At 40.8% G+C, this 26,317-nt stretch overlaps 1 protein-coding gene across 1 annotated transcript in view; it reads right to left on the reverse strand.

Annotated features, from left to right (window-relative positions):
* Positions 1-2,545: 2,545 nt before the first annotated feature.
* The window catches only part of LOC127005782 (kinesin-related protein 1-like), a 108,974-nt gene continuing 85,202 nt past the window's right edge, over positions 2,546-26,317 (reverse strand). The window contains exons 14-15 of the mRNA XM_050874884.1: positions 12,679-12,763; positions 2,546-5,579 (exon numbers count right to left, since the gene is read on the reverse strand). Of these exons, the coding sequence (XP_050730841.1) occupies positions 5,544-5,579; positions 12,679-12,763 (121 nt within the window). The 3' untranslated portion in view covers positions 2,546-5,543. The remainder of the gene's footprint in view (positions 5,580-12,678; positions 12,764-26,317) is intronic.

Consider the following 26,317-nt stretch of genomic DNA (forward strand, 5'->3'; position numbering starts at 1 on the left):
TAACCTCCCTCTCTTGCAAAAATCCAGGCATTTTTTACACGTATGTTAATCATGTAACTGACAATTGGGAAGTACCACTTTTTTCCTCGAATGGAAGGCCGATACTGTGCAATGTTTTGAGCTAGTCTATCTACTCCACCCATTTTCTAATTATATTGATGAATGACATTTGCCATGGGAGCTTTCATCCGTTTCTTTTGAGAAGCAATATAACGTTCAGCCTTCACTACTGGTGATACACCATATTCTGATGATGCAATAGTAACAATACCATTATCATGCCAGCGTGCTGCAATTATCTTTGATTCAGCATCACAAAAATGTTCCACAGATCCTCTTTGTAACTTCACAAACTTTGTAGGGTTATTGAATGGGCACTTTTCGATCCATTTTTTTCTTAGCGTACCTGGAGCATCATGACCCATGTTCTTGATTTTTTTTCTAAAAGTTTGAGTGATGTGAAAATGTTATCAAAATAAAGGGATAACTTCTTTGATGGATAATATTTTTGCATCACATCTAAAACATCCAGAACAACTTTTCCACCAAGACCATAAAATGTGTCAGATTTATCTTTAGCACCATCTTTGCCTTGGTAAACAGATATATCAAAGGCATAACCATTTGGATCAGCTGCTACCCATGCTTTATAGCCCCACCGCACAGGCTTTCCTCGAATGAACTGCTTAGCCGGGTGCCTTCCAAAAGATGGTATCATTGATTCATCAATAGATACGTTACCTGGTCCAAATACTTCCCCATACCTGAGAAAATTATCATTCAAGATTTCCAAGAGTGGACGGACTTTGGCATACTTATCATTTTTCGGCAGCTTTGTGTTGTCTGCAGCATGGAAAAACTTCATTAACGAAGATACTGATATATATTTAAATAAGTAGCAGATGGCCGATAACCTGATTTTGTTATCAGCGATACAGTATCGCGATAATGCCCAGCTATGGTCTGGACGATGATGCTATGTCTGTAGACCCCCTCCTCCAGAAGGCTTTTAGGGCTGGATACACCCTCTCCAGTCCCCAGGAAGCTAGTCAATACCACTTCTACAGGTAAGAAAAACATTCATGGCATGTAAGGATTTTTGTTATGTATTAAGGTATTTTTCAGAAATTCTTCAACAAAATTACTGTATTTGATGGCTTATAAGATGCACTTCAGTTTGGGCAGGCATTTAAAATAAATAAATAGATAAATGGGTGTAAACTAGCAGGAGGCGGTGGCTGAACAGATAGCGAGACGGCCCCGCGTTCAGGAGGACGTGAGTTCAATCCCCGCCCAGTGCCACCAAGCTGGGATTTTTCAGCCGCCGCCGAGTGGCTTAAAACTACCCACATGCTGTCCAGAAGACCACCTATCAATCCGGACTCTAGATTCTAGGATTAAAGATGAGATCCAGGAGGTCAGCATGAGCCAATGCAAGATGGCGCCACTATAAACACTCGCCTGCGCCAGAACGGGCTGGGCCGACCATCAGGCCCCACTGGGAAGAAGCCTTGGACCAACCTTCAGGATCCACCGGGAAGAAGCCTACCGGCGCAATAGGCCAAGACGTAAAAAAAAAATAAAAAAAAATAAAAATAAAAATCAAGGAAAGGGTTTTCGACTGACATTCGTAGCCCTCCCCACTATCAGGTCATTTTTAAAGTTTCATGTGTATTCAGATCCTTATTAAATGCTAATATTTTACATTTAAAAAACATTTGCTGGGACCCACCAAAACTGGTCCTTCTTAGAGACCTGAGAGTCCTGCTTTGAGACGTAAACAAATTTGGTGTAGACAGCAACATTGTCAGAGGGGTAACAGGTGTAAAGTTTGTACATCATATTCATTTATTATCATTCTACATCATAATTCATATATTGTTTGTGTCTATCAATTAAACAATGTTAAACAATTGTATGAAGGTATGTCCTACCTAAATGATCCCTGGCTTTGTACTAAAGAAACGCAGTGGGTCTTGTGCATATTGTCAAGTTTGGTGTACAACCATCCACAAGTTTGTCTTGGTACAAGCATGGTTAAGCATTGTCACTTAATATTCTTCGTAACTGGTGTTATTTTACATGAAGTACTGGTAAGTACTACTGTATACATCGTTACTTTACAAAGAAGTTGCCATTGTTGGTGTAGAAACAATCGCCTACTTGTTTGCATTTGCGGAGATGTTTGCAGTTTAATTTAAAGGCCCTGGAGCACTAAAACTCCACTAGCCAGTAACACAAAGCTGACCCTTGACCTTATGAGACACAGGGCAATTTTCTAGGACATTTTTAGGAAAAAACAAAACAAAAGCGTCTTATAACCAGTCAAATACTGTAATTTTTCCCATGTGTTCTTATGTTTGTCCAACGCGCAATTTCTGACCAAAGTTCCACGTTGGACACGAGGCCATTGTGCTATCATACAATAATTTGGCATCTGATAATCCAGCATGAGGCTGGTCAGCTGCAAACCAGATTAACACTTTTATATAATACAGTAAGAACTCGCATGTAAAAAGTAATAGGAAACAAAAAACACTCAATAGATACAAATTCATTTAATAAAACTGGACCGAACCAACATTTTCAGAAAAGGATAGAAAGCTGTTTGCTGCTTTAATGGACCTAGAGAAGGCATTTAACAGGGTTGACAGAAAGGGTTAATAGGATGTTCTAAGGATATATGGTATGGCAGGGCATTTGCTTGAGGGGATCAGATCCTTCTACAAGGATGCAAGTGCCTCTGTATGTGTGAATGGTGAGTTGATATGGGTGTGAGACAGGGGTGTGTGATATCACCATGGCTTTTTAATGTGTACATGGATGGTTGTATGTGAGAAATGAAAGCCAGAGGGGGGGGGCTTGGTCCAAGGCTGAAAGTGAGAGGTACAGAAGTCATTGGTGGCAGCCTGTTTGCAAATGATACAGTATTGTTGGCAGAGAATGAGGGTATGCTGCAGAGAACAGTGAATGAGTTTGACAAGGAATGAGACCAGACCAATGATTTTGTAAAGCTGTACAATTAGAGCAGAGGGCACAATGAAGAGTAGAATAGGGCTGGGGGATGAAAGAATGGAGGAGCTGACTGTGTTCAAATATTTGGTAATCATGAAAGGTGAGGTGAGTGATAGAGCAGTAAGGACAGACAAGTAGTAGGTGCAATGGAGTAAGTTATGAGATGAAGAAGTGTGAGCATGGAGGTAAAGAGGGGAATAAGGAACCGTATTATCCGGCCGGTTCTGTTGAATGCGTCAGGTGTGGATATGGAATGCAGCAGAGCAATCAGAAATACGTGCAGTGGAACTGAGTCAAATAGGAGGTGCATGTGGTGTTTCAAAATGGGATGGAGAAAGTAATGAAAGAATGTATGAGAGGTTTGCTATGGGGTGTGACAGTGAAAGGAGTGGATTGTGGAGTGGTTGAATGGGTGAAGTGCAGTATGCTAAGTTGGTGTTGACATATGATGAGAATGAAGGAGAATGAAATTGTGAAGAGTGTATGAGGGAAGGATTGAGGGAGGGGGTGTTAGGATGGATCAATAGAGTGAGCGAGAATTGAAATTAGCAGGACTGAGTGTGCTGAGAGGGAGTGCCAGAACAGGGAGAGGTGAAGACGCTTCTGTTGCGACCACCCTGTAGAGGAAAGTTCCTGTAAGAGAGCTGGGCATTGAAGTTATTGGCATTAACTTGTCATATCATATAAAAGAAAAAAAATGTGGACAACTGAATTAGTGATGAATGAGGTGCATAGGTAAGGTGGTATCAGAGGCAAGAAGGGAGACTAATGGGACACTCTCCTCCCATCTCCTGACTGCTGCCACCACCACCACCCTTCCTCCTCTCAAGGCAAACTGTAAGCCACTGCTAAATGCACATTAAAAGCAGCAAGAGGTGGCTATATAACACTACAATATGTATGTAAGGCTAGGACCGAGGTAGGAGATTGGGGAGTGGCAGTGTGAGGGGAGGATGGACAACAATGACAATTTGCACTTTGCCATGGTGGTGACTGATTTGAAATCAACTCCCAGGATATTTTTCATAGATTTGAAGCTTCCTCAATAGAGATGTATATGGGTAGAGGTCCAGTAGTGTTGTTAGATGCAAATTTATTAAATGTGAACTTGTTAAATGCAAGATCTTACTGTAGTTTTATCATAAGATCTTAAGTTTTGCCACTTAATTAAAATAGCAAATAAAGTGGTATCAATAAACATGTAAATGGTCGAATCATTCTGTGGCAGCACCATTTTTGCTCGCGGTAAGAAAAGGCACTTTAAAGTTAATATCCAGTTGTACTTAGAAGTCTTTGATATATGTGTTTGTTTGTGTGTGTGTGTGTATTACTTGCTAGCAGTAGTACTAAACAGGAAGAGAACTACACTTGTGGAAGTGTATGTAATCTCATCTAATGTATCAAGTTTAGCTGTAAATTCTTGAACATTTTTGGCTTGAACAATTTCCTATTCAAGGAGTGTCAATGCATCTATAAGAAAAATAAGTTTTCTTGATATCCCTCAGGCACCTTTTCCTCAATTTCTTTCTGTGACCTCTTGTCTCTAATACAAAGAGGTCATCCCTGTTTTTCTTCATTGCCCTGTACACTGCAATCAGATCGCTTTCTCTTCTCTCCTTCATGGTAGGCAAACCCAATCTGTGCGTGTATTTACCTTGTTGTTTTACCTAGTTGTAGTAAATAGGGCCTGAGCTACATTTGTGTGGTTCATCTTCATAGCTATACTTGTCCAGCTTTTTCTCAAATTGCTGCACACACTTTTTTTCTACCACCTCTTCTAAATCATTTAGAGTATTTATATATCTATAGGGAAAATGCATTTTTTTCTTCTTTCCTCCAGTGTCGCCATTTGTATTTTTTTATTTTTTTTTCATAAGTTAGATTTTTAAGTTCTGGTGCCATCTTAGTAGCTATTCTCTGTATTCTTTCCAGCTTCTTCAAGTGTTTCTTGTTGTGAAGCTATCATACAATTTCTGCATATTCCAGTATTGATCCAATCACTGCAGTTATTTTACTCATCAGATCTTCTCTTTATCTAGGTAATGAAATGCCATTTCTATTTTGTATATATCTCAAAGTGTATCATTAATATGCTTCTTTGGTGACAAATCAGCTTGAACCACCATTCCTATGTCTTTTTCCTCTTTTCTTCATTTCCCATTTTGTAAGTATATGTAGTCTCATTTCACTCTTCCTCACTTGCAGCACATGGCACTTTTTTGCATTAAATTGTGTGTGCATGTGTGTGTGTGTGTATGTCACCATTGCCTGATCATGAGTTGGCCTTGCAATTGCCAGCAAATACCCTCCCGACACAAGCGAGGATCATCATTATCGTTTTTCTCTAGGTACTGCTGGGACCTCACACACCACATACCCCATCCCCCTTGCTCAAGGGGGGACAGTAATGTCTCATCTGCTGAAAAATCCTGGCCTGAATGGCGCTTGAACCTCCGCCTGGCAGCACAGAGCTTTAACCGATTGAGCTTTTGGAGTGGAGTGTGCGTAAGTGTGTGTGTTTGAGTGCTTCAGGGTCGCTGCAGTGGTCCAGTCAACAAATTTGCCTGAAAAATGAAAAAAAAAAAATGTAATTAACACAATTAAAATATTGGGTAATGTTTACATGTGCATCATCCCAGAAAATATTTGTATCCTAACACATAAATAATTTGGTCGTCCCTTAATCAGCTTCAATATAAGACTGAGCAAGGGGTAATTATTTTGATTTAAACACTATGTCAATTGCAGAGATATAGAAATAAATATTCACACTATAAATCTATTTACATGAATTGCTAATTACCCTCAAACTCCTAGCATATACTGGCTTAGTAGTTAGAATATAGCTCTCTTCATATGTCTCATAAGACATTCTTAACACCTTTGGGGAGGCAGTGACCAATGTAAAATGATTTTTTGGTTACAAATTTTTGGGATACAGGATGCATTAATGATTTCACATTAATTTAACGGGGGAAATTAGTTTGGGTTCACGTTTTTTGGGGGGGGTTGTGAGCATACAGTTACAGAACGAATTAAGCTTGTAAACCAGGGTATGACTGTACTTTGTTCTGCCTAATCTTTTTTTTCCCTGACATCCTCCTTGCCTTCCCTTCATTAACCTTCCTCTGTTTCTCACCCCCTATCCCTTCCTTGTTAACCTTAATCCTAGGTACACAGATTTATCTACTACCTCCAACACATTCTTTCCTAGTACCCATTGATTTCACCTTCACTACAAAACTCCATGACTTTAAATTTCCTTTCATTAAAGTTTAGATCCCACTCCCTCCCATATATGTAGGTTATGTGCAGAATCTCCATTTCCTTCTTCCTTTTTGCCATCAGCACTACATCATCAATGTAGGCCAGGCAACCTCAGACTCTTTCGCGCAACTAATTTTAATCTTTAGATCAAATTTGGCAGGTTCTGTGATTTGCCGAGTTGTCTGCTAGCATAACTGACCCACGTGGATTTGAAATAAGATAATTAATCCTCACTGAGCAGCCCTGGAACGGTGACGCATCAGGAGGAAAGGATAGGATAGAGTGGAGATTATTCTGAGTACAAGGATGTGATGAAAATGTTGTGAGTAGTGATGCAGTAGTGAGAGTGATGATGTTATTTCACTATCTGTACTGCACTCTAGCCCAGCAAATACTTCCATGACAACAGTGCAGGGTAAGAAGGCTGCATGTAAGGAATGTGTTTCCTTGACTGAAACACCCAGCTCTGAGGAGGACTGAAAGTGAGTAAAAAAGATGTCCAAATTATTTCCGTGTAAAGAATAATTCATATTACTGACATTCAGTTGTGAGAGGGAGGCAGTGTGAAGTATACCGCCACCATGGCCAGCCTATGTTGACATGTGTGTTGTGGGCGGAGGCCTGCCCCACGCTGCCTGGAACAGTGTTTCATGCTGGCAGCTCACATCCTGGCTACATTTCACCCCAGCTAGCATGACTATTACACAACATATCGCAATTAGGATTTTACCGCTGTGTTCAGTGAGTTAAGACGCTTCACACAATGTGGGAAAAAAAAAAAAAAAAAAAAAAAAAAAAAAAAACGCTGTTTTTACCCATATCCAGGGACCATTCGGTGACAACAATACCTGTCGTTTAAGGGTTAAGAAACTCTCTTATGATGTTATCTGTTCCTGCTGCCTTCCCGATTTTCAGCACTTTCTCTACCTCCTCCATTTCTGTTCCTACTTCCTCCATTTCCATTCTGTCACTGAAAATCACCATGTTCTCTATTCCTCTGTCCCTTCTATTTATGTTAATTACCTTATTCCAGTACTCTTCTATTAATGACCTTATTTCTTCTTTTCCAGTCTGCCTGCCCTCTGCTTTCAGCATTACCCTCTGATCTATCTCCTTCCCTCCAAGGTTCCTCTTCAATCTCTTCCATCCTTCTTTTTCTCTCTCTCCTCTGGGTAGGCTATTTAGTTTCTTTGCCTGAAGTCCCTCCCACTTTGCTATCTTCTTACTAATATGAGTTTGTGTTGCTTTCTGCACTTTCTTATATCTGTTATATGCCCTCTCCCATTTTTGTCTGTGATGCTACCCTTCTTTCTCTGTCAATTTCTGTAACTCTCAATTTTCTGAAGGTGACAAACCACAGAAAACATCTGAAAGTATGTTATGGTAAACTGACCCATTTTTACATATTGGTCCTAATATATACAGTCGTCCCTCAAATAGTACGGTTTCGGTTTTATACAGATTGTCATAGAAGATTTTTTTAGGATTTTTTAATTTCCCGCTCATCACACCAAGTAGCATGGCGTGAGTGGCAACACTGCTCTACCAGACTGCCTCCCACCCCATGCACATCCCCTCAGTCCATGTGTGTGCACAACATCAGGAACACTTGTTTTGCCAGATTGAAACCAATGCACTTTCCCTAAGTCTGTGTGTGTGCACAACCTCAGCTACGCTTCTGCATTACCACATAACATGAACATGGGGCTCAAGAGACAAGCCAAAACACCTACTGAATGCACCCCAAAGCGTTTGAGAAAGGTATTCACCTTGCAGAGGAATTCAGATTTAGAAGAAGTTACGTTTTGGTACGAGTTCCGTTGCGGTAGGGAGAGCTTACCACGTGGCTCAGCTTCACTCGCTGGCCAAAATTGCCAGTTATGCATTTTCTGATGTAGTGTTTCCACGCTGGGCAATGGAGCCATCCTGGCAGCGCTGCCTTCCACATTGCCAGCGAGCAAGCCAAGTCATACACTCACACTCTCTCTTACTCTCTACCACAGTTGCTATTGCTCTCTAATTCATACTTGAAAATAAGATACGAAACGGTAATTATGGAGATTGACTCCGCACCTCCAAAATATGACATTACGTCTCCATATTATAAAGTCAAGGGATGGATATTTAAACTACTCCAACCAAATTTTAAATATCCTGACCTCTGACGGGGGGGGGGGGCTTCGCCCCTGTCGACCCCCCCCAGCGTGGTAACACTACAGTGACTGCAGCAGAAAATGCATAACTGGCAAAATGGGCCCGTGGGTAACAAGATGCTTTTCTCTTTGGTTCGTGTTTTTACTTCATTCCTTTGTGTTCTGATATAGTGAAGCTTTCCAAGAGAAATAAGTTCAGGAAGTTTCAGCCTTTTCGAATAGTCAGGTCTTTGGGTCTTTGGGACAGATCATGAATGGCAGAAGTGTGAGCATGGAGTAAAGAGAGGATTTGAGATACAATAATTGGTACCAACCATACATATGCAAGTAAAATGCCTCTGGAATGAAAGTCAGAGGTCTAGAGAGCAGGCAGTGGAAATGAGTTATTTGAGGAGTACATGTGTAGAATAATGAGTAATGAAAGTGTGTACGAGTTTTTGAATTGTGTCACAGGGGTGAAGGGAAGGGAAGTGTGTGGAGTGGTGGAAGAAATTGAAAACCTTTTTGGCAAGGTTTCAGCCACATGGAGAGGAGAGGAGAAGAGGTAAGACAGTAGGGTGTATATGAGAGGTGGGAATGCTTGGAGGGTGATGCTGCAGGCAGGTACTAAAAGGTTCCCCACTAAAACCAAAAGTTATAATAATAATAATAATAATAAAGGGAGACTTCAATTAACTTCATTTTAAAAAAAGAAGTGAAATGGGAAAAAAAAAAAAATAGGTGAAAAAAAAAGTAAAAGGTTGAGAGGATGGACGAACCATCAAACTTTGGACCTAATTTTCACAAAAACTGTGGAGGGATTGAGTGGGTAGACTGGACTGATATGAAGAGGAGTACCTAGTAGAGAAAACGGTGGGGTGACTGGGACTGATATGAGAGTACTAATATATTCCAAATATGACTTTTTGTTCCATTCTACACAGTAAAAAACTAAAGGAGAAAACAAATAAGAACAATAAGGACATATATAAAAAAAAAGCAAGAAATGATTATGTGGAAATAAGAAGAGGAGGAAGCTAAATTTGAAAGAATAGTTTTTAAATGTAAAGAACAACCAAAAATGTTATATAAATTCATAAATGGGAAGTTAAAAAGAAATGAAGGAGTGGAAAGGCTAGAGGAAAAAAATGTAATCTACAAAAATGAGAAAAATTGCAGAAATATTGAATGAAAATTTTCATGGCATTTATAGAAGAAACCGACTTTGACTTGGGTCTTGAAAATTGGAATGAGGGGAAACTGAATATGTAAGTAAAAGTTGATAAAGCAGAACTGATACAGTTGATGAAAAACTTAGATGGAAGGAAAGCTATGGGATCAGATGGAATCTCGGGACAAGTGCTAAAAGAGTGTAGAAAGGAATTATTGGAGCCACTTTATGACATAATAACATGCTCTATAAATGCAGGAAAAGTGCCCTTAGAATGGAAGAGTGAACACTACCAATTTATAAAAATGGAGATAAAACTGAACCACTAAATTATAGATCAATTTCTTTGACAAATGTGCAAGAAATGTGAAAGTATAATAAAAAAACAAAGGGTCGAACATTTAGAAAAGGAAAACATGATAAATGAAGGACAGTTTGGATTTTGAAAAGGGAAATCGTGTTACTAACTTACCATGTTTCTACTCAAGAGCAATAGATGTGGTGCAAGAGAGAGAAGGGTGGGCTGATTGTGTATATCTCGATTTGAAAAAAGCTTTTGACAAGGTTCCGCACAAAAGGTTAATCTGGAAACTACAGCAGTGGGGAGGAATGGGCGGAAAGGTTATTGAATGGATGAAGGATTACTTAATGGAAAGAGAAATGAGGACAGTAATTAGAGCGGAGAAATCAAATTGGTGGAGAGTAGAGAGTGGAGTTCCCCAAGGCTCAGTTCTGGCACCGATAATGTTCATAATATATATAAATGATATGCCAAAGGGTATAAAAAGTTATATGAGCCTTTTGGCAGATGATGCAAAGTTAATAAGAAAAGTGAGGACGGAGGAAGATTGTGAGGAGCTGCAAAAAGACCTGGTTATGGGAGATGCAATTTAATGCAAAATGTGCCATGTTATGGAAATGGGGAAAAGTAAAATCAGACCGAGGAAAATATACAGGATGGGAGAAGAAAACTTAAAGGTGGTACATGAAGAAACAGATTTGGTAGTAACGATGCAAGACACACTATCCCCAGAAAAGCACATAAACAAGCTGTTTGGAGAAACCTACAGGATGATGCAAAATATAAGGGTATCATTCCATTTTATGGACAAAGAAATGAAGAAAATAATAACAATGATAAAACCAAAGCTTGAATATGCTGCAGTTGTGTGGTCGCCTCACAAAAAGAAGGATATCAGAAAGCTGGAAAGGATACAGGGAATTGCAACTAAAATGGTCCCAGAACTCTCGAATATGATGTATGAAGACAGATTGAAGGAGATGGACTTGACGACACTGGAACAAAGAAGGGAGAGAGGAGATCTGATCATGCTGTATAAGTTGGTAAATAAGTTTGATGAGGTGGATAGAGATGATCTCTTCTCAACTGCGAGAATGCAGGGGCTGAGAGGACATGGAAAGAAACTGAATAAAGGAAGTTGTTTGAGACTTGAAATAGTATGGTCTTCCACATCGAAGTGTTAACACATGGAACAACTTGTGGGAAGAGGTGGTGGAGGTGAACAGTGTCCAACAAATGAAGGAAAGGCTGGATGAATGTAGATATGGAGACGGGACTATTAGAGCTTAGCTTGGGCCCGGTAGACTACAAACAGGTAAATACTACTGCCGCCAGCATGTCCCGTCCCGTGCTACGAACTTCTGCTGCCGCACACTGCAAGTCAAATATATTTAAACTAATCAAACCTAATAACATATCCTAACATAAGCCACCGAATGGGAAGGCTTTGCCCCCCCTTGACAGGAGAACTTTACCTCCCTTGACCCTCCTAACGGGAAATTCGCCCCCCTCGACCCTCCTTCTATTGAAAAAGTTCTTGAGTAGTATGCGGCGTGCAAGATGTAGGCAATGTTATCTTGCCGCGGTAGAACACTGTCTTTCTGTATATTTTGTTTTCTTTTCACAGGAGCTGCCGAAACAGAGGCCTGTCTTGAGAGTAATTTCAAGTCACCTGTGATATCAAGATCAAGATCAAATCAGATCCATGCCATTGTTTTGAAGGTGCTGTTGTTTTGGATGAGGGATAACAAGGTTCTACTGTATGCAAATTTCCTGTACAACACGATGTGGAAACACTATGAAGGTGCTCAGAAGAAAGCAACTGATGAAATTTTCTGTCACTATGCTTCTCTTGTTCATCCTCATTCTATGACAAAGAAGCTGGACACTGCAGTGACTTCTGATGGCACATGGAGGAAGAGAGGACACACTTCCCACACTGGTATGGAATTTGTAATCAACCAGGAGACTGTGAACTTCTCAGCAATTTTTGCTCTGTCTGTAGCTCCAGCAGAAGCAAAACCTGCCAGTTAGGCCTGAATGTGATAATAAACATTGGTTTACTTCAGATTGTATTTCTTATCCCATTATGTGTAGAATTTTACCACAAAAAGCCTACAAACACGGCAATACACATTTCTTGGAAGATAACAACTCATATCTCCCACAAAAAGCCTACAGACACAGCAATACACACTTCTAAGAAGATAACAACTCATCTCGACACTAAAGTTTTCTACGCTGCAACTTTATTTTTCCATTATTCTTCAAAATAATGCAGATCTAAAGGTATCTTTGGAAAGAGAAAAGAAAGGGCATTTTTTTTGCTAAAGGCAGATTTTCAAATAAAACTGCTCATTTCCTTTATTTTTTTTTTCAGGCAAACTTTTTAATTTTTTTTGTTAACAAAATGCTTTTCAGTCTTATTCTTATATAAATTGTTTCATCAAAAATCTATTTTGGGGCAAAGAAAGCAATATGTATATGTACTATGCAGACTGATTTTCAAAATAATTACTTCAGAAAAAATTGAGAAATTTCAAATAATACTGATGCCATTTTTAACATATACAGAGCATATTATATTAGTTTTCTCCAAAACTGATAAGTGTATCTAAATAGGGGTCTGTAATGTTTTAGGTATAAGGCACATAACACCAGAAATTACGTGGATCGGGAAAAAATTAATGTCACCTAAGTAACAGGTGTCCACTCTCCTAAAACATACATAATCTTGAACATAAAATAATACATGAATATTATAATAAATCAAGACAATTTATGATACTTACTGCCAAAAATCTATGGTAGAAATTTTTGGTAAGTCCAGGTACAGTCTCCAGTTCTTCAATTCTGTCAAAGTTGCCATACAGTTTCCTGTAAATTAAATATCAATGAGAATCAATTTTTTATGAAAATATATTAATAAAAAAACATTTGTAATAACAATGACAATAATAATTATTGTATACACTCTTGTAATAGTTAATTTTATGGAACAATGTAATTCAGCGGGTTAACTTTTTTTTACATGGATGCAACTTATCAGAACTAAATTTATTCCTTATTTGAACATTTCATAGTTTTAGTGAAAACATTACTGACCTAAAAATAAATGCAAATCCATTACCAGATGGCTTTAGCACAAAAAAATCCAGGTCCTATGAGGATATAATAGGTCATTGGTCTACTACACATTATATTCACTATCATATGGTTAATCACTTGTATCCATAGCTTTCTGAAATAAATATACAGCAGGCACACCTACTACACATCTTTACACTATGCGAAATGCCTTCTACGCGAGGACCTGAAAGTATAAGCCAGAAACTCAAAGTGCACGAGTTTAACCCACAAATAATACATGGCACAAAAACTGAAATAAGAAATGAAAATGTAGAATAAACACAACAATATGTCGTATGGCACTGTGGAATGGGAATGGAACACCCCATACTTTTGTTTGTTTACAAGCAGTGCTGCCTGTGCCATTCACCGCTACCACTACACCACACCGACACTCCAATCAGACAAAACAAAACAGAAAGAACCATGAACAAGTGATGAAAAATTTGATAGGAATTAAGGGTTGTTTGGGAAGTGTTGGTAATCTATTAGTGAAACGAAGCATTAATAATAGCTGCTGCGAGTCGAATGCTCCCAAATCGAATGTTCTAGAAAGTTCCGAAAGGGATGAGTTAACTTCCAAGCTCACTTCTGGGCAGTCAGCTGATAGACGCCGTGCAGTCAGCATCCAGTCACCCAGAGAGTCAGTCAGCTGTAAACCTTCTCCGGTGTATACCCACGGTTAGCGGTCAACTCAGGGTTACTACAACTTAACTCAGTAGCAGGCAGCTACATTAAACTCATAACTACAAGGCCGGTCACACAACGCCGACTTATTCAGGCAACTATACCTGAAAGCCTCTACAATAACAGCTAAGTCCCGCTGGTTAAGTCTTTACCTGGGGGCCCTCGTGGGTGGGATTGATCAGTTGGGCGCTTGGCAGGACGGAAGGCCCAACACAATAAGGTGGGACGGTGAATGTGAGTTCGGCTTATGTGTATTGCATAAGATTAGCAATTTCAGATATACAGTAAACCCTCTCGTATCCGGGTTAATAGAGCCACGGGGGCACCCGGATATGGGAAAAACCCAGATATGGTGTAGGTCAAGTCTACAGACCCGAAGACCTAATTTTCGATCATGGCCTGCCATAAAGGCAATGACTGAGTACTGCATAGGTGCTTCTGTCCATAGCCTACTCGTAATATGGTATGCCCCATGGCTTTGTGGCAGTCAGTCTGCACCAGGGAGTGAAATGTGCGCGATTGATGTGCTCCGGGTGCTGAGAAAAGAGTTCGAGCAGCGTCATCACGGTTAGCGCTCGCGGCAATCTCTCCTTGGCTTATCGCAGTCCTGCTGCACCTTGGGGGGATCTGTTACTTGGGATTCGGCAATTAGGCGCAACAGCCTCAGCCGCTAACCTATTGCTGGGGTGCCTAGCCCCGTGTTAACAGGCAGCAGCTAATGTTCCCCTGCCCAGCCAATCACAGCAGCGGGGCCTGGACCCAACCCAGAAAAGCCCAGGTATTTGTGGCAGCTTAACCGCCCAAGTTTGCACCATCGTGTTTACCACATAGGCTTTCTAGCAGACCCAGCACTGCCACAACAAACTTTTAATGGGTCCAGTTTTACAAAACTGGAAGGCCGATGCTCTGTGCTGTTCTTAGGTGCATGCCTGCGGCTCTATCGCTGCGTAGCTGCATTAGCAACCTCATGGCTACGAGCCCCACGGGCTTTACCACCCGGGTCAACCAGAAGGCATACCAGAGCGATACCCGAAGTGGTCCGGGCAGGCAACGGGCATCAAGTGCTCTAAGCAGGCTTCTATATGGACGCCCGGGCAGGCACCCCAAGGCGCCACCCTTTTAAGCCCGGCAATGAGCCCAAAGGCCCACAGATGCCGGGCAAGTATACCAGGCCGCCCCACTCTGAGTGTGAGTGGGGAGGATAACCAAGGAATCAATGACAACCTGGTGCATCCGCTTGCGTGGTGATCTGTGGCTGTTTAGTTACACTGTGTTGTGTGTTGCCCTTGCGAACCAGGGGAGGTGCGTACCCCCTGCACAGCATCCATCAGGACCACAGGGAGGCCAGCCACAAGAAGTAACCACGATTCACGGCCAGCCCGCACCTCCAGATCGGGCTGGCCCACGGGACTTCCAAACCCCTGTGGGCCCCTTTACTCGTCTTACCGCAAGCATGGTAAAATCCTTCTTTCACATGTCGGACCAAGGGCGGTACTTATTCACATTTCTTATTCCGCCCTCACTCCCACAGGAGTGCTAGCGGACCCGCATGCGTTCTCCATGGGGACGGAGCCCTACTCACCTAGTCCAGTCTGGATTTAGGCAGTCATCAAGGCTTAAGCTAGAATTTGCACTGAGTGTTTCATTTAAACAGTCCTTTGACACTTCCACCATTTAAACCTGCACTGCCTTGACTCTCGTCACTTCGATATGGTCTGCAGCGCTCGGCAAGAACGTTTACGTGCCAGTTGTACTGCGAAGCACACAGCTTTCCTGCGAACCTTCACACCAGGACGTCAATATCATTGCTACGTGCAAGCTGGGGTGCGCCTTACGGGTGTGGTACGCCACCCGGGCAGAGCTTAGAGGCATCGCGCATGCAATTTGAACGACTTTTGGCGGCGCACGACAATTTTTATTTTATTTTTTGGAAAAAAATCAAATATTTTTTAAAACTCCCGGATACGGGCGAGGTCGGATACAGTGCACCCGGATAACTGAGGGTTTACTGTAATGAAATAATGCTTGGCAACCCTTCACGGTGTAAACTAACCGGCCTGCCTGGCAACCTTGGCCACGATGCAACGTGACACAGACACTAACAGCCAGCTGACTCCTCTTCATATAGGCCACTTCCATTGTATTCATTTAACTGCCGCCAGTTTTAAAGCAATACTTAAGGTCAGCCATGCAAACTAGATACACAAGTGGTTCGCTTATTTGGCCACTCGTTCAAGAAAGTTCTGGAGTGGTGGCCTGGGTGGCGACTCTGTGACCTTGGATGATGAGGATTACCAACGCTCACTGAACAATCTGGGAGAATTGATGCTATAAGCACCTCAATCCCGGAGTGGTAGTTACCATTCTGGGAGGAGCGAAGCACGTTTTCAGCCACCGCTAGTGCTTCAGATTTGGTGCAGCAGGTTTGGCCTCATTCAGTTGAATGTGCCGGGATCGTTGCATTCAAGCCCTAAGGGCTGCTGTGGCTGAGGGTGTGCTCAGTTATATACTCCTGTAGTGAATGATTTGAGGTATTTTAGTAGGTAATTTTCAAGTAAAATCTTATCGGTAAACACACTTATATATTTTTAACCATGTCTGGATCTGATAAGGAGAAGCTGAATGAGAAGGTTAATCCCAAGGCTTTAATTAGTTCATTACGCAGAAAAAGGAGCGTTCACAAACGCAAGGTCACCATTAACATCCGCAAGTTAAATTAAATGAATGAAGCTATCCAGTTGACACCCTCTTTCTGTAAAAAACAATTAAAGAAAATTGAAGCTGAAATAGCCCAAGTTAAGAATTATGATAAAGAAATTAATGACCTTATGGAACAGCATGATTTGAGTATTAATGATGAGAAGTACTATTATGATGAACTTGATTCCCAAGTAGATTACTCAGTGCAAACCAGCGCTGACTTGGATCAGTATTACGTGAATGCTCAAGGTGAACTTGCTAGTAATACTTCAGCTGATAAATTCCTGGATGTAATGACAAACTTAAACTTAGGTGAAAGTAAGCCTCCCCCTCATCAGTGTGGAACCTTTACAGGAAAGGAGAAGGAGAAATTTGCCTTCAATACCTTCCTAATACAGTTTAATAATGTTATTGGTTCCAGAAAAAAACTATTGGACTCTGCTAAACAATCTTATCTGTATGGGTACTTAAGAGATTATGCTCTTTAAGTAGTCAAACACTTAATCATCTCTGATGCCAACTACCACTTGGCCATTCAGATGATTAAGCAAGAGTTTCTGGATGTGAAGTACACACACTCATAAAACTATTGTTACACATTCAGCACAATACAAACTGACACCAAGGACGAAGCCATTGAGAACAGGCTACTCATGTTGGTATCACTGCGTGTGTTGGGTGTGGGTTCACTTGCCTTGGCACAGTAATGCTTCATGAAACACAGGTGGAGTCTTAGTCGAAGTTAATTAATCTGTGTTCTATATAGCTATAATATTGTAGTGTTTGGGGCAGGGGGGGGCATGGAGTCTTGCGATTTGAAGCCACTAAACTGTCAGTCGGCCATATTGTTCAAGCCGGAGAGGAGTGGCCAAATGGATGTACCTCCATGAGCGGCGGGCCAGACCACGCAGACTGGCAGTACATGCTTGCCGCTTACAATTTTCTAACTTGTATTTGTAAAGGAGACCGCACATCTTGGTGATGAATTGTCCTCACTGCATTTCTTGGATATCATGTACAGTACTTTCTTACCTGTTACAGTATATTTACAGTAATAAATTACAAAATTATTTTAATTTCATCAGCCTGCATGTTAAAGTGCTGGAAAACAGTAAGAAGAGAAAATAAAAACATTACGGTACTCCATGGATGCGGTACTCTAACTCTAAGGGCAAGCACCTTCCGTGTTAGGCGCGCTCCACCCTCGTATTCGTACCTCACGGCTGGAACAATATGGCGGCCGATTTGACAGCTGAGACTACGAAAACTGGCTTCACTCACCAGTACAGCGCGCTCGAGGCTGTGGGCCTCTCCACCCCTAATACCTCCATGGTTTGGGGTGATGAAATTATCCTCTAACACCTCTCACACAAGTGAAGAGTTCAAATTTCGTCCATTTAGGAGACAATATAATAAACACCTTGCGGTGATGAGTCACTCAAGATTCAGATATCAGAGTGAATCCCATTGACTGATCGCCACATACGGCTCCAATGAGCTGAGGAGGTTACATAAAACTTAGCTAACCCTTATGATAGATTTATAGTGGATTAAACTTGACTAATCACCCAAATGGTAAGATAACATTGGCAATGGTTTCACTAGTACAGCATGCTCTACCCGAGTCATGGTATTCGCTGTCTTGAAACAATCATGGAATGCACCCAATAAGATTAACTCTCTAATAATTCTCGGCGAGTCATTATAACATGTTAGACAAATTAACTCCTGCATTAATAAACTACTCTTCTCCAGAGATGGCTAATTTCGCCAATTCAAAACGCCCGCGCCAAATTCTTTATTGGTCAACTTAAAAAGTGCACAAAATTCCTACTTTTTATCAAGTAATGAGGCAACACAAGAGAGAAAGGTAGCCCAGGAGTAGATTGAGACAACCTGTTGAAGTCCATGCAACTCTGTTTAAACTTTGTCTTTCTTAGCAGCAATGCTTTTAGTGTTGCAATTTGAAGTTGTGTTTTTTTCAGATGCCCACAACTTGTTCATGAACAAAAAGACAGGTTCAGTGGAAACATTAGTTCCAGGATGGCACATTATGAACTGAACTATATCTGACATGCATTGATGGTTGTTTTTGTCTTTGACATGGAAGAATACTTCTATCCACCACTGTTACGTATATCATATGAGCATTGTTTAATAATTAGTGAATGTAAAGCTTAAACAAGTGCCACTCAAATCACTCTGTTAATATTATGGTGGTATCTGGTATCTCAGTGTCTCCCTTCCTCTTTATCCTCCCTTACAGGAGTCCTGTCCTGCTCCCCCCAGCAGAGCTGAGGTGGTAGGGGTGATCGCACTCCTACCAACCCTGCCTAGATTACCGGGTTGCTCAGTGTGAAATTCGTCAAACCCCACTGTAACGATACTTTTTTGAGTGTGTGTACATCATAGATGAAACTTACAAGAACATTTTAAAGGCAGCACCTACTGGGGAATTTGATTCTGATTATACTTCTGTTAAAGTTTATCTGAATGAAATGAAGTCTTACCTACATGAGTTAAAGGCTCATGATGTTGACCTACTAACACAGGAAACTGCTGGACACTCATTAATCAGTCACTTTGTTTTTAACAAACTACCAGTGGCCTTAAAGAGAGAGTTGGTACATAGATTGTCCAATAATTATCCTACCTTAACTGACATATTTGCTAATAATAACGAAGCAATAAAAACTTTAATTAATACTGCACCGGTTAAGAAAAAGACCTTTGACAAACCTAACAATAAGCCTTCAAGTAAATATGCCAAATCTGGATCTGGATCTGGATAATAATGCGCAGGGCACCTGTATGGTGCATAACACGCATATTTGTTGGCTGTTGGGGGGACGGGGGAGCCGAGTGTGCAGGGGAGGGAAGTGAATCAAGTGTAATTGTTAGTGTTGGTGTGTTGTGGTGACAAGTGAGTATGTATTTGTTTTTTGAATGAGTCTATTGTATCGCAGTCTAAAATCTGTTGAGGGAGGCTGTTCCAGTCACGTATGGTGCGTGGAAAGTATGAGTGCTTGTATGCGTCAGTGTTAGTGTGATATGTTTGGTATTTATGGATGTGTGTGTTACGAGTACATTGACTGTTTGCCTTGTGTAGGTATGTTTGTGGGTCAATGTCAATGTGAGTGTTTGTGATCTTGTACATAAGTGTAAGTCTGTGTGCTTGTCTGCGTATGTGAAGAGGGTCCATGTTTATCTGTTGTTTGATCCGTGTTGTGATTCCAGGCGTTCGAGTGTAATTGTTTGTAATGAACCTAGCCGCCTTGGTGTTGATTTGTTCTAACCTATCAATGTTTCTGTGTGTGTAAGGATCCCACACCGTGGAGCAGTATTCCAGTGTTGGTCTCACAAGTGTGTCATAAGCTATGTCTTTAATGTCAGGTGTGCAGTTATGTAAATTCCTCCTCAGGAACCCCAGTGTTCTGTTGGCTGTGGCACTGATATGGTCTATGTGGGTGTTGAATTTCAAGTTAGTTGAGAGATGGATGCCAAGGTACTTGTGTGTGTGAACTGATTCTAAATTTGAATTGTGGAGAGTGTAGGTGTGATGGAGGGGGTTGTGCGCTCTGGTGAATCTTAAAAGTTTGCATTTGTCTGGTCGGAAGTGCATCTGCCAGGTGCGTTCCCACCGCTCGAGGGCGTCCAAGTCATTTTGTAGTAGTCTGCAGTTGTTAGTAGTCTTTACTGCTCTAAACAGTAAACTATCGTCGGCAAATAGTCTAGTGGAAGAGTTAGGCGTTGACAGTGGAAGATCGTCAATGTACAGGAGGAAAAGAAGGGGGCCTAGAACGGTGCCTTGTGGGACACCTGAAGAAACAGACAGTGTCAGATGAAGATCCGTCAAGAAGAACACGTTGAGTCCGGTTAGTAAGAAATGCAGTGATCCAGTGAAGAATAGGTCCTGAAATACCGTAGTATTTTAATTTTAATGTCAGTCTTTTGTGCGGGACTTTGTCGAAGGCTTTGGCAAAATCTAAAACAATAGTGTCAACTTGTTTAATGTCACGTCGGTCAAGTAGCCTCGTGATGTCGTGATATGTAGTAATGAGTTGCGATTCACATGAGCGTTTTGGTCGAAAGCCGTGTTGTGAGTCAGTAAGGATGTTGTTTGCGTCAAGGTGATTCATTATGTGTTTGTGTATTATGTGTTCGAAAATTTTACATGGAATCGATGTTAGTGAGATGGGGCGATAATTGGCAGGGTCAGTCCGGTCACCTGTCTTGAATAAAGGATTAATGTTTGCCAAAAGCCAGTCAGAGGGTAATGAGGTGGATGATAGTGATTGGGCGAATATGGCCTGAAGGATGGGGGCAAAGGATTTAAGGATGAAGGCGGGAATGTTGTCGGGGCCAGTGGATTTAGTTGTGTCGAGTCCTTCCAGTAATTTCTGTATTCCGTTAGTCGTGATGTCAAGGGGGGCTATGGGGGGAAGGGGCTGTGTGGCATGTTTGGTGTCAGGTTGTGTTCTTGTGTGTATACGGATTGGAACTGTGTGTTGAGTATTTGTGCTTTATGTTGTGGGCTGGTTACTAATGTGTTAGTGTTGTCTTTAAGTGATGTAATCGTGTTAGTGTCATGTTTGCGCGTCTTAAAGAACCTGAAAAAGTTTCTTTTGTTATTTCTTACGTTGTCTGTGAGATAAGTTGCTATGTGTTTGCGTTCCGCTACTTTTATGTTTTTGGCAAATGTCTTTTGGTGGTTTTTGTAGGCGGTCCAATTATCTGTCGTGTTGTATGTCTGCGCGCGTCTGTAGAGTCTTTGTTTCTTGCGATGTTGTCTGTGTAGATCCCTGGAAAACCAGGGGAGTGTGTACCTCCTAGAAAGTGTTTTTTGTGGTATGTGTCTGTTCATTGAGGCGTGTATGGTGTTTCAGGTTCTTCCAATTGGTGGAAGGAGGTCTTGTGTGTGGGTCTGTCACAAAAAAGTCAGTGCTGAAGGCAGTTAGGTCTTGTTTGATCATGTCTAAGTCAGCCCTTGAAAAAAGGAAAATCTGTCTGGGTCTCTGTTTGTGTCTAATCGATCGGAGGTCAGCATCAACGATGAGTATGTCGTGGTCACTAAGTCCTGGAACAACCTGAGTGTTTGTTATGTTAAGAATGTTATTGGTGAGAAAAAGGTCAAGTGTGTGTGCTGTGGTCAAAGGGCCACCGTGGCCAGCGGGGCGCGTTACAGTTTGTGTTCGTGTTGGCTGGAGTACTGTTTGTGAGAGCGAAAATGTATTTATGATGTCAATGAATGTGTCGTGTAGTTGGTGTCTGTTTGTGCAGGGAATAATGGGATTGGGGGTATCAGCATCGGGAGGGTCAAATGGGGATATTGCAGTCCAGTCAATGTCGGGGAGGTTGAAATCACCCGTGATCCAGATGTGTTTGTCTGCCTGTATGTGTGAAAGAGAAATTTGAAGGTTGTGTAAATAGTCTGTATTAGTAGAAGGCGGTCTGTAAAAAGCAGCAATAAGAAGAGATTTAAAGTTGAAGGTTTGTAACTGGATCCAGGTGATTTCGCAGTCTGTGTCAAGGTCAGGCCTATGCTGAACACAAAGACCTGGCTTGGTGGCGATGATAACACCTCCACCTTTGCCGAGGGCTGTCGGGCAGTCCTTACGAAAAACGGTCATACTAAAGGGGGGAGGGAGAAGCTCACTGCTGTCAACGTCAGAAGTCAACCAAGTCTCTGTCCCTACTATAATGTCTGGGTTATGTGTGGTGATTAGGTGGTGTAATTGGGTTATTTTGTTTTTGATACTGCAGAAATTAATTGTTAATAATCAGTAGGTCCTACTAAAAATAAGGATAATAAAGAAGGTAAGAGCACAATGAAAAACTTAAATCATTTAATAAGGCTCAAATATCAATCTAAGTTGTGTGACTCAAAAGGGCATTCTCTGGGTAAATGTTCTAAGTTCCCCAAATATGAAGATAAAGTCAAAAGACTTAGAGATTTTTCCTTATGTACAAGGTGTGCCGGTTCAGGACACATTGAATCTGCTTGTTATGACAAGCAAAATAAATTAAAGTTCGCATGTCAGTTGTGTAAAAAGAAGGAACACACAACTCCTCTGTGTCCTCTGCAGAATAATTCAGACCCCAAACTGGAGACCAGTGTAAGTTTGTGTCTGGCTCAGAGAAGCCTTGATTCATCAAAGTTGCTTCTTACTATGACGTTGAATTTAAAGAATGGAAAGAAATGTAGGAAAGTAAGATGCTTAATAGACACAGGAAGCCAAAGGTCTTGCATATCAAAAACAGCTGCTAAAGATCTATGCCAGGATGTCAATGGATTACATGCCTTGGAATGTGAAGTGGGCACATACCTTGGCCAGGAGACAAAAGAATTTAAGCAAATGTCCACAGGGATAAAACTAGATATAACATTAGTTTTTGTCCCTTTGTTAGTAGATAAAACTTTAAATATAACCTTTGAAGTCCCAGGAATGAATAAAGTCATTAATAACTTCAAACATAAGAACACTGGCCTTTTAGATGAGACCTTCTATGAAAAAGGAAATCATGAAACAATAACTGTGGACATGCTGTTGGGAATTGACATCTTCCAGTACATGTCCTCAGTAACATGGAAGGAACTTCTAGGTGGTTCCTGTCTAGTATAGGTAACTCGATTTACGCGAGTTTGGTTTATGCGTTTTTTAAATAATGCGGGGTCCAAAATCCAAATAAATGTTTAATTTACACGTTTTTTTCACTTATACGCATTATTTTATGGAGTGGTCACCAGATGTCTCACGCAACTGGACTCACACGGCGCCACGGCCACACAGCTGAGCTCAGTTATTCCCGCACGTCACTTGAACAACAATACAGTACCCACGCTGCCATGCTACTCAACAATAGGGGTGGGCAGGTACCAGTACCAGTACTGGTACTCTCTCTCTCTCTCTCTCTCTTTCTCCACTGAATGAAGTGAATATTTATGTTTCGATAGAAACCTACACCTATTGTTTGATTTACATTGTTTTTGATTTACACGACCTCTTCAAGGACACAATACTCACGTAAATCGAGAGTTACCTGTATTAAATAACAAAGCTGCCCCTATGGGAACAGTATTTAACTCAGAGTAAATCTTTGATAAAGTCCTTGAAAAAGAGCATTGAAGAGTCACTAAGCCCTCAAAACAAAACAATGATCAACCTAGTAATGGATCCTCTCAAATCTTACTTTAACCCTGTAGAACATATTTTGGAGGATAGCGAGGTTGATAATGGACTAGAACATCTCTTTAGTTTAAAATCCATGGGCATAAAAAAGGATGACCGAGAAATGGTGTCCTTTGATAAAGACCAAATTGATAAATTCCAAGAAGGTATAACTTTCAGGGATGGATACTATAATGTGGAATTACCCTGGTATCCTGATAAAATAAAATCAGTCCCTCCAAATAAATTTGTTGCTCTAAAGGTATTAGACTGGACAGTAGATCACATAAAAAGAAAGGGGCTCATCAACAAATACCAAAAGGTGTTTGATAAACTCAAGGATGGTATAATAGAAAAATTAAAGTAAAACCTTCTGATTATGAAAAATATGTTTGGATTCCTCATAGGCCAGTCATTAAGATGGAAGAACATGTAACAACTAAAATAAGACATCAAGGGTTTACTGTACTAATCGTATCTCAATGAAACATGGGTATCTTATACTTCAGTTACAAACATGTTTACATATAAAAATTCATGATAATGTGAAAAGAATGAATGTCACCTCCTAAGTGACTTGTGTCACTTCCCCTTGAGAGACAGAAGGATGGCAAGGCAGCAGGACCAGATATCCCCTATGAGTTTTAATTAAAAGAACGGTGGTGAGAATGTTATTCAAAGAATCACTAACTTGTGTAACCAGGTGTGGGAAGAAAAGAGAGTTCCGAGCAAGTGGAATGTTCGTAGAGTGACACTGCTTCATAAGGGTAGACACAGGAAAAGGCAGGAGCTTAAGAATTGTAGGCCCATCTCCCTTGTAAATACAGTAGGAAGAGTCTTTTATGTGGTGTTGAGTGAAAGGTGTAAATGGATTGAGAGAAACAGAGTACTAGGTGAAAAACAGAATGGTTTCCATGTGGACAGGAGAGCTGAAGATAATATGTATGTTGTGAATGAGCTGATTGAAAGGAAAAAGAGCAGGAGAAAAGTTGTACTTAGGTTTCCTTGATAGTATAGAGAAAGCTTATGAGGGATATGTTGTGTAGAGTGCTTGAGAAGATTGGACTGAATGATAAAATTGTGAACATAATTAAGAGTATGTATGCAGGTACAAGAGCAAATGTCAGGCTAGGGAACCTAGAGACAGATTGGGTGAAGAGTGAGAGAGGAGTGAGGCAGAGTTATATTCTATCATCAACTTTATTTAGCTTGTATACAGAGGAACCGGCAGTAAGGATGAGAAGAATGAATGCAGGAGTGAAAGATGGAGTGGACAAGATATGTATGTTGTTATATGTGGACGATGTTGTGGTTATGAGTGAATCTGCGGGAGACTTACAGAGTCAATTAGACGTGGAAGAGATTTTAGGGTGAGATTAAGTAGTGAGAAGAGCAAGATAATGATAGTTAATAGGTCAGAGGATGAGAGACAAACAACTTGGAAACTGGAAAGAAATGAGTTGAAACAGACAGTAGAATACAAGTATCTAGGGGTGGGGATGACTGTGAATGGATGCAATAATAATAATAATAATAATAATAATAATAATAATAAATATATGAATAAATATATATATTTTTTTACTATTTTAATTACTAGTAGTAGTACATTTGACCCTCAATTTCCCTGAGATTGGATTTCCTGGACAAAATCTGGGGTCTAACAATTGTCGGACATATGCTTTGTCTGGTCCAACAACTGAAATAGAATCCAGGTAAAAAATCTGCTGTTTGGCAAAGTCTGGCATATGCCTGGACAAGTCCAGGCATCAATACAGAAGTCTAGCCATACAACAGATTCCTTCCCCTGGTACTTAACCCTCAGAGTTTGTTTGTGTCATCAATGAAATGAGTTCAATAAGCTACTTTTTGTGATACATTTTTTCTGTTTGTTGTTATGAGATGAGCAGCTGTTTGTAGTTATGATCCAGTCTTTAATACCCATTTTATATTTTTATTACTTGGTTTTTTTATTAAAAGAAGCATTTATTAGTAAATAATTTGCATGGTATGATAGGGTGAAGCACCTGAAATTGAGAAAGAAAATGACAGATACTCTGTGACTCCCACCAATGGTCTATCCTCTGTTGACATGTAATGCAATTCCTCAGATAACTTGCTTTAGTTAATCTCTTGGATGTGCTGGACAAAGTGTGATCAAAGTCCAGGGCAGGTACTGAAAATTGGTGATTGCCAGATTGATCAAGTTACTACGGGGTACAAGACCAACAGGCCAGTCGTAAATTGAAATTTACACTAAAAAATAAAATAAAATATTATTCAAATGTCCCACCATGTACAGAGTAATTGTCCCATGCCTCTTACCCTCCCCATCCTTTTGTCATTACAAAACTGAGCTACTAAGTTTGGTCAAGATGATGGAGTTAGTCAAACGTCCTACCAAGTTGTTGTACAGGAGGTTGTGTTGGCTGTCACAAAGGGGTATATTTTGTAACCAAAAATACCTGGTATCAAATTATTTTGGGGTGTGAAAAAAAAAAAAGGCTGCAAGCATGCTAATACAGACCCCATGATGTTTTGCTGCCCTCACATTCATTCCATATTCGGCTGTTTCTCAGCCACTCATAGCTTAAAAATAGCCAAAGCCAACAGGTTAAGGGTCTAAGAGGAAGGGAGCTGATGAGGCAAAAAGTCTTTGGCTCCACTATCTGAAAGGACTGTGTGTGTGGAACCTTCTACACAAAGAAATGCATACTTCATCCAGGGGCCAACAAGGCCTGTGCAT

Source organism: Eriocheir sinensis, chromosome 31 (genome assembly GCF_024679095.1).
Source record: "Eriocheir sinensis breed Jianghai 21 chromosome 31, ASM2467909v1, whole genome shotgun sequence".
Classification (NCBI taxonomy): Eukaryota; Metazoa; Arthropoda; class Malacostraca; order Decapoda; family Varunidae; genus Eriocheir; species Eriocheir sinensis.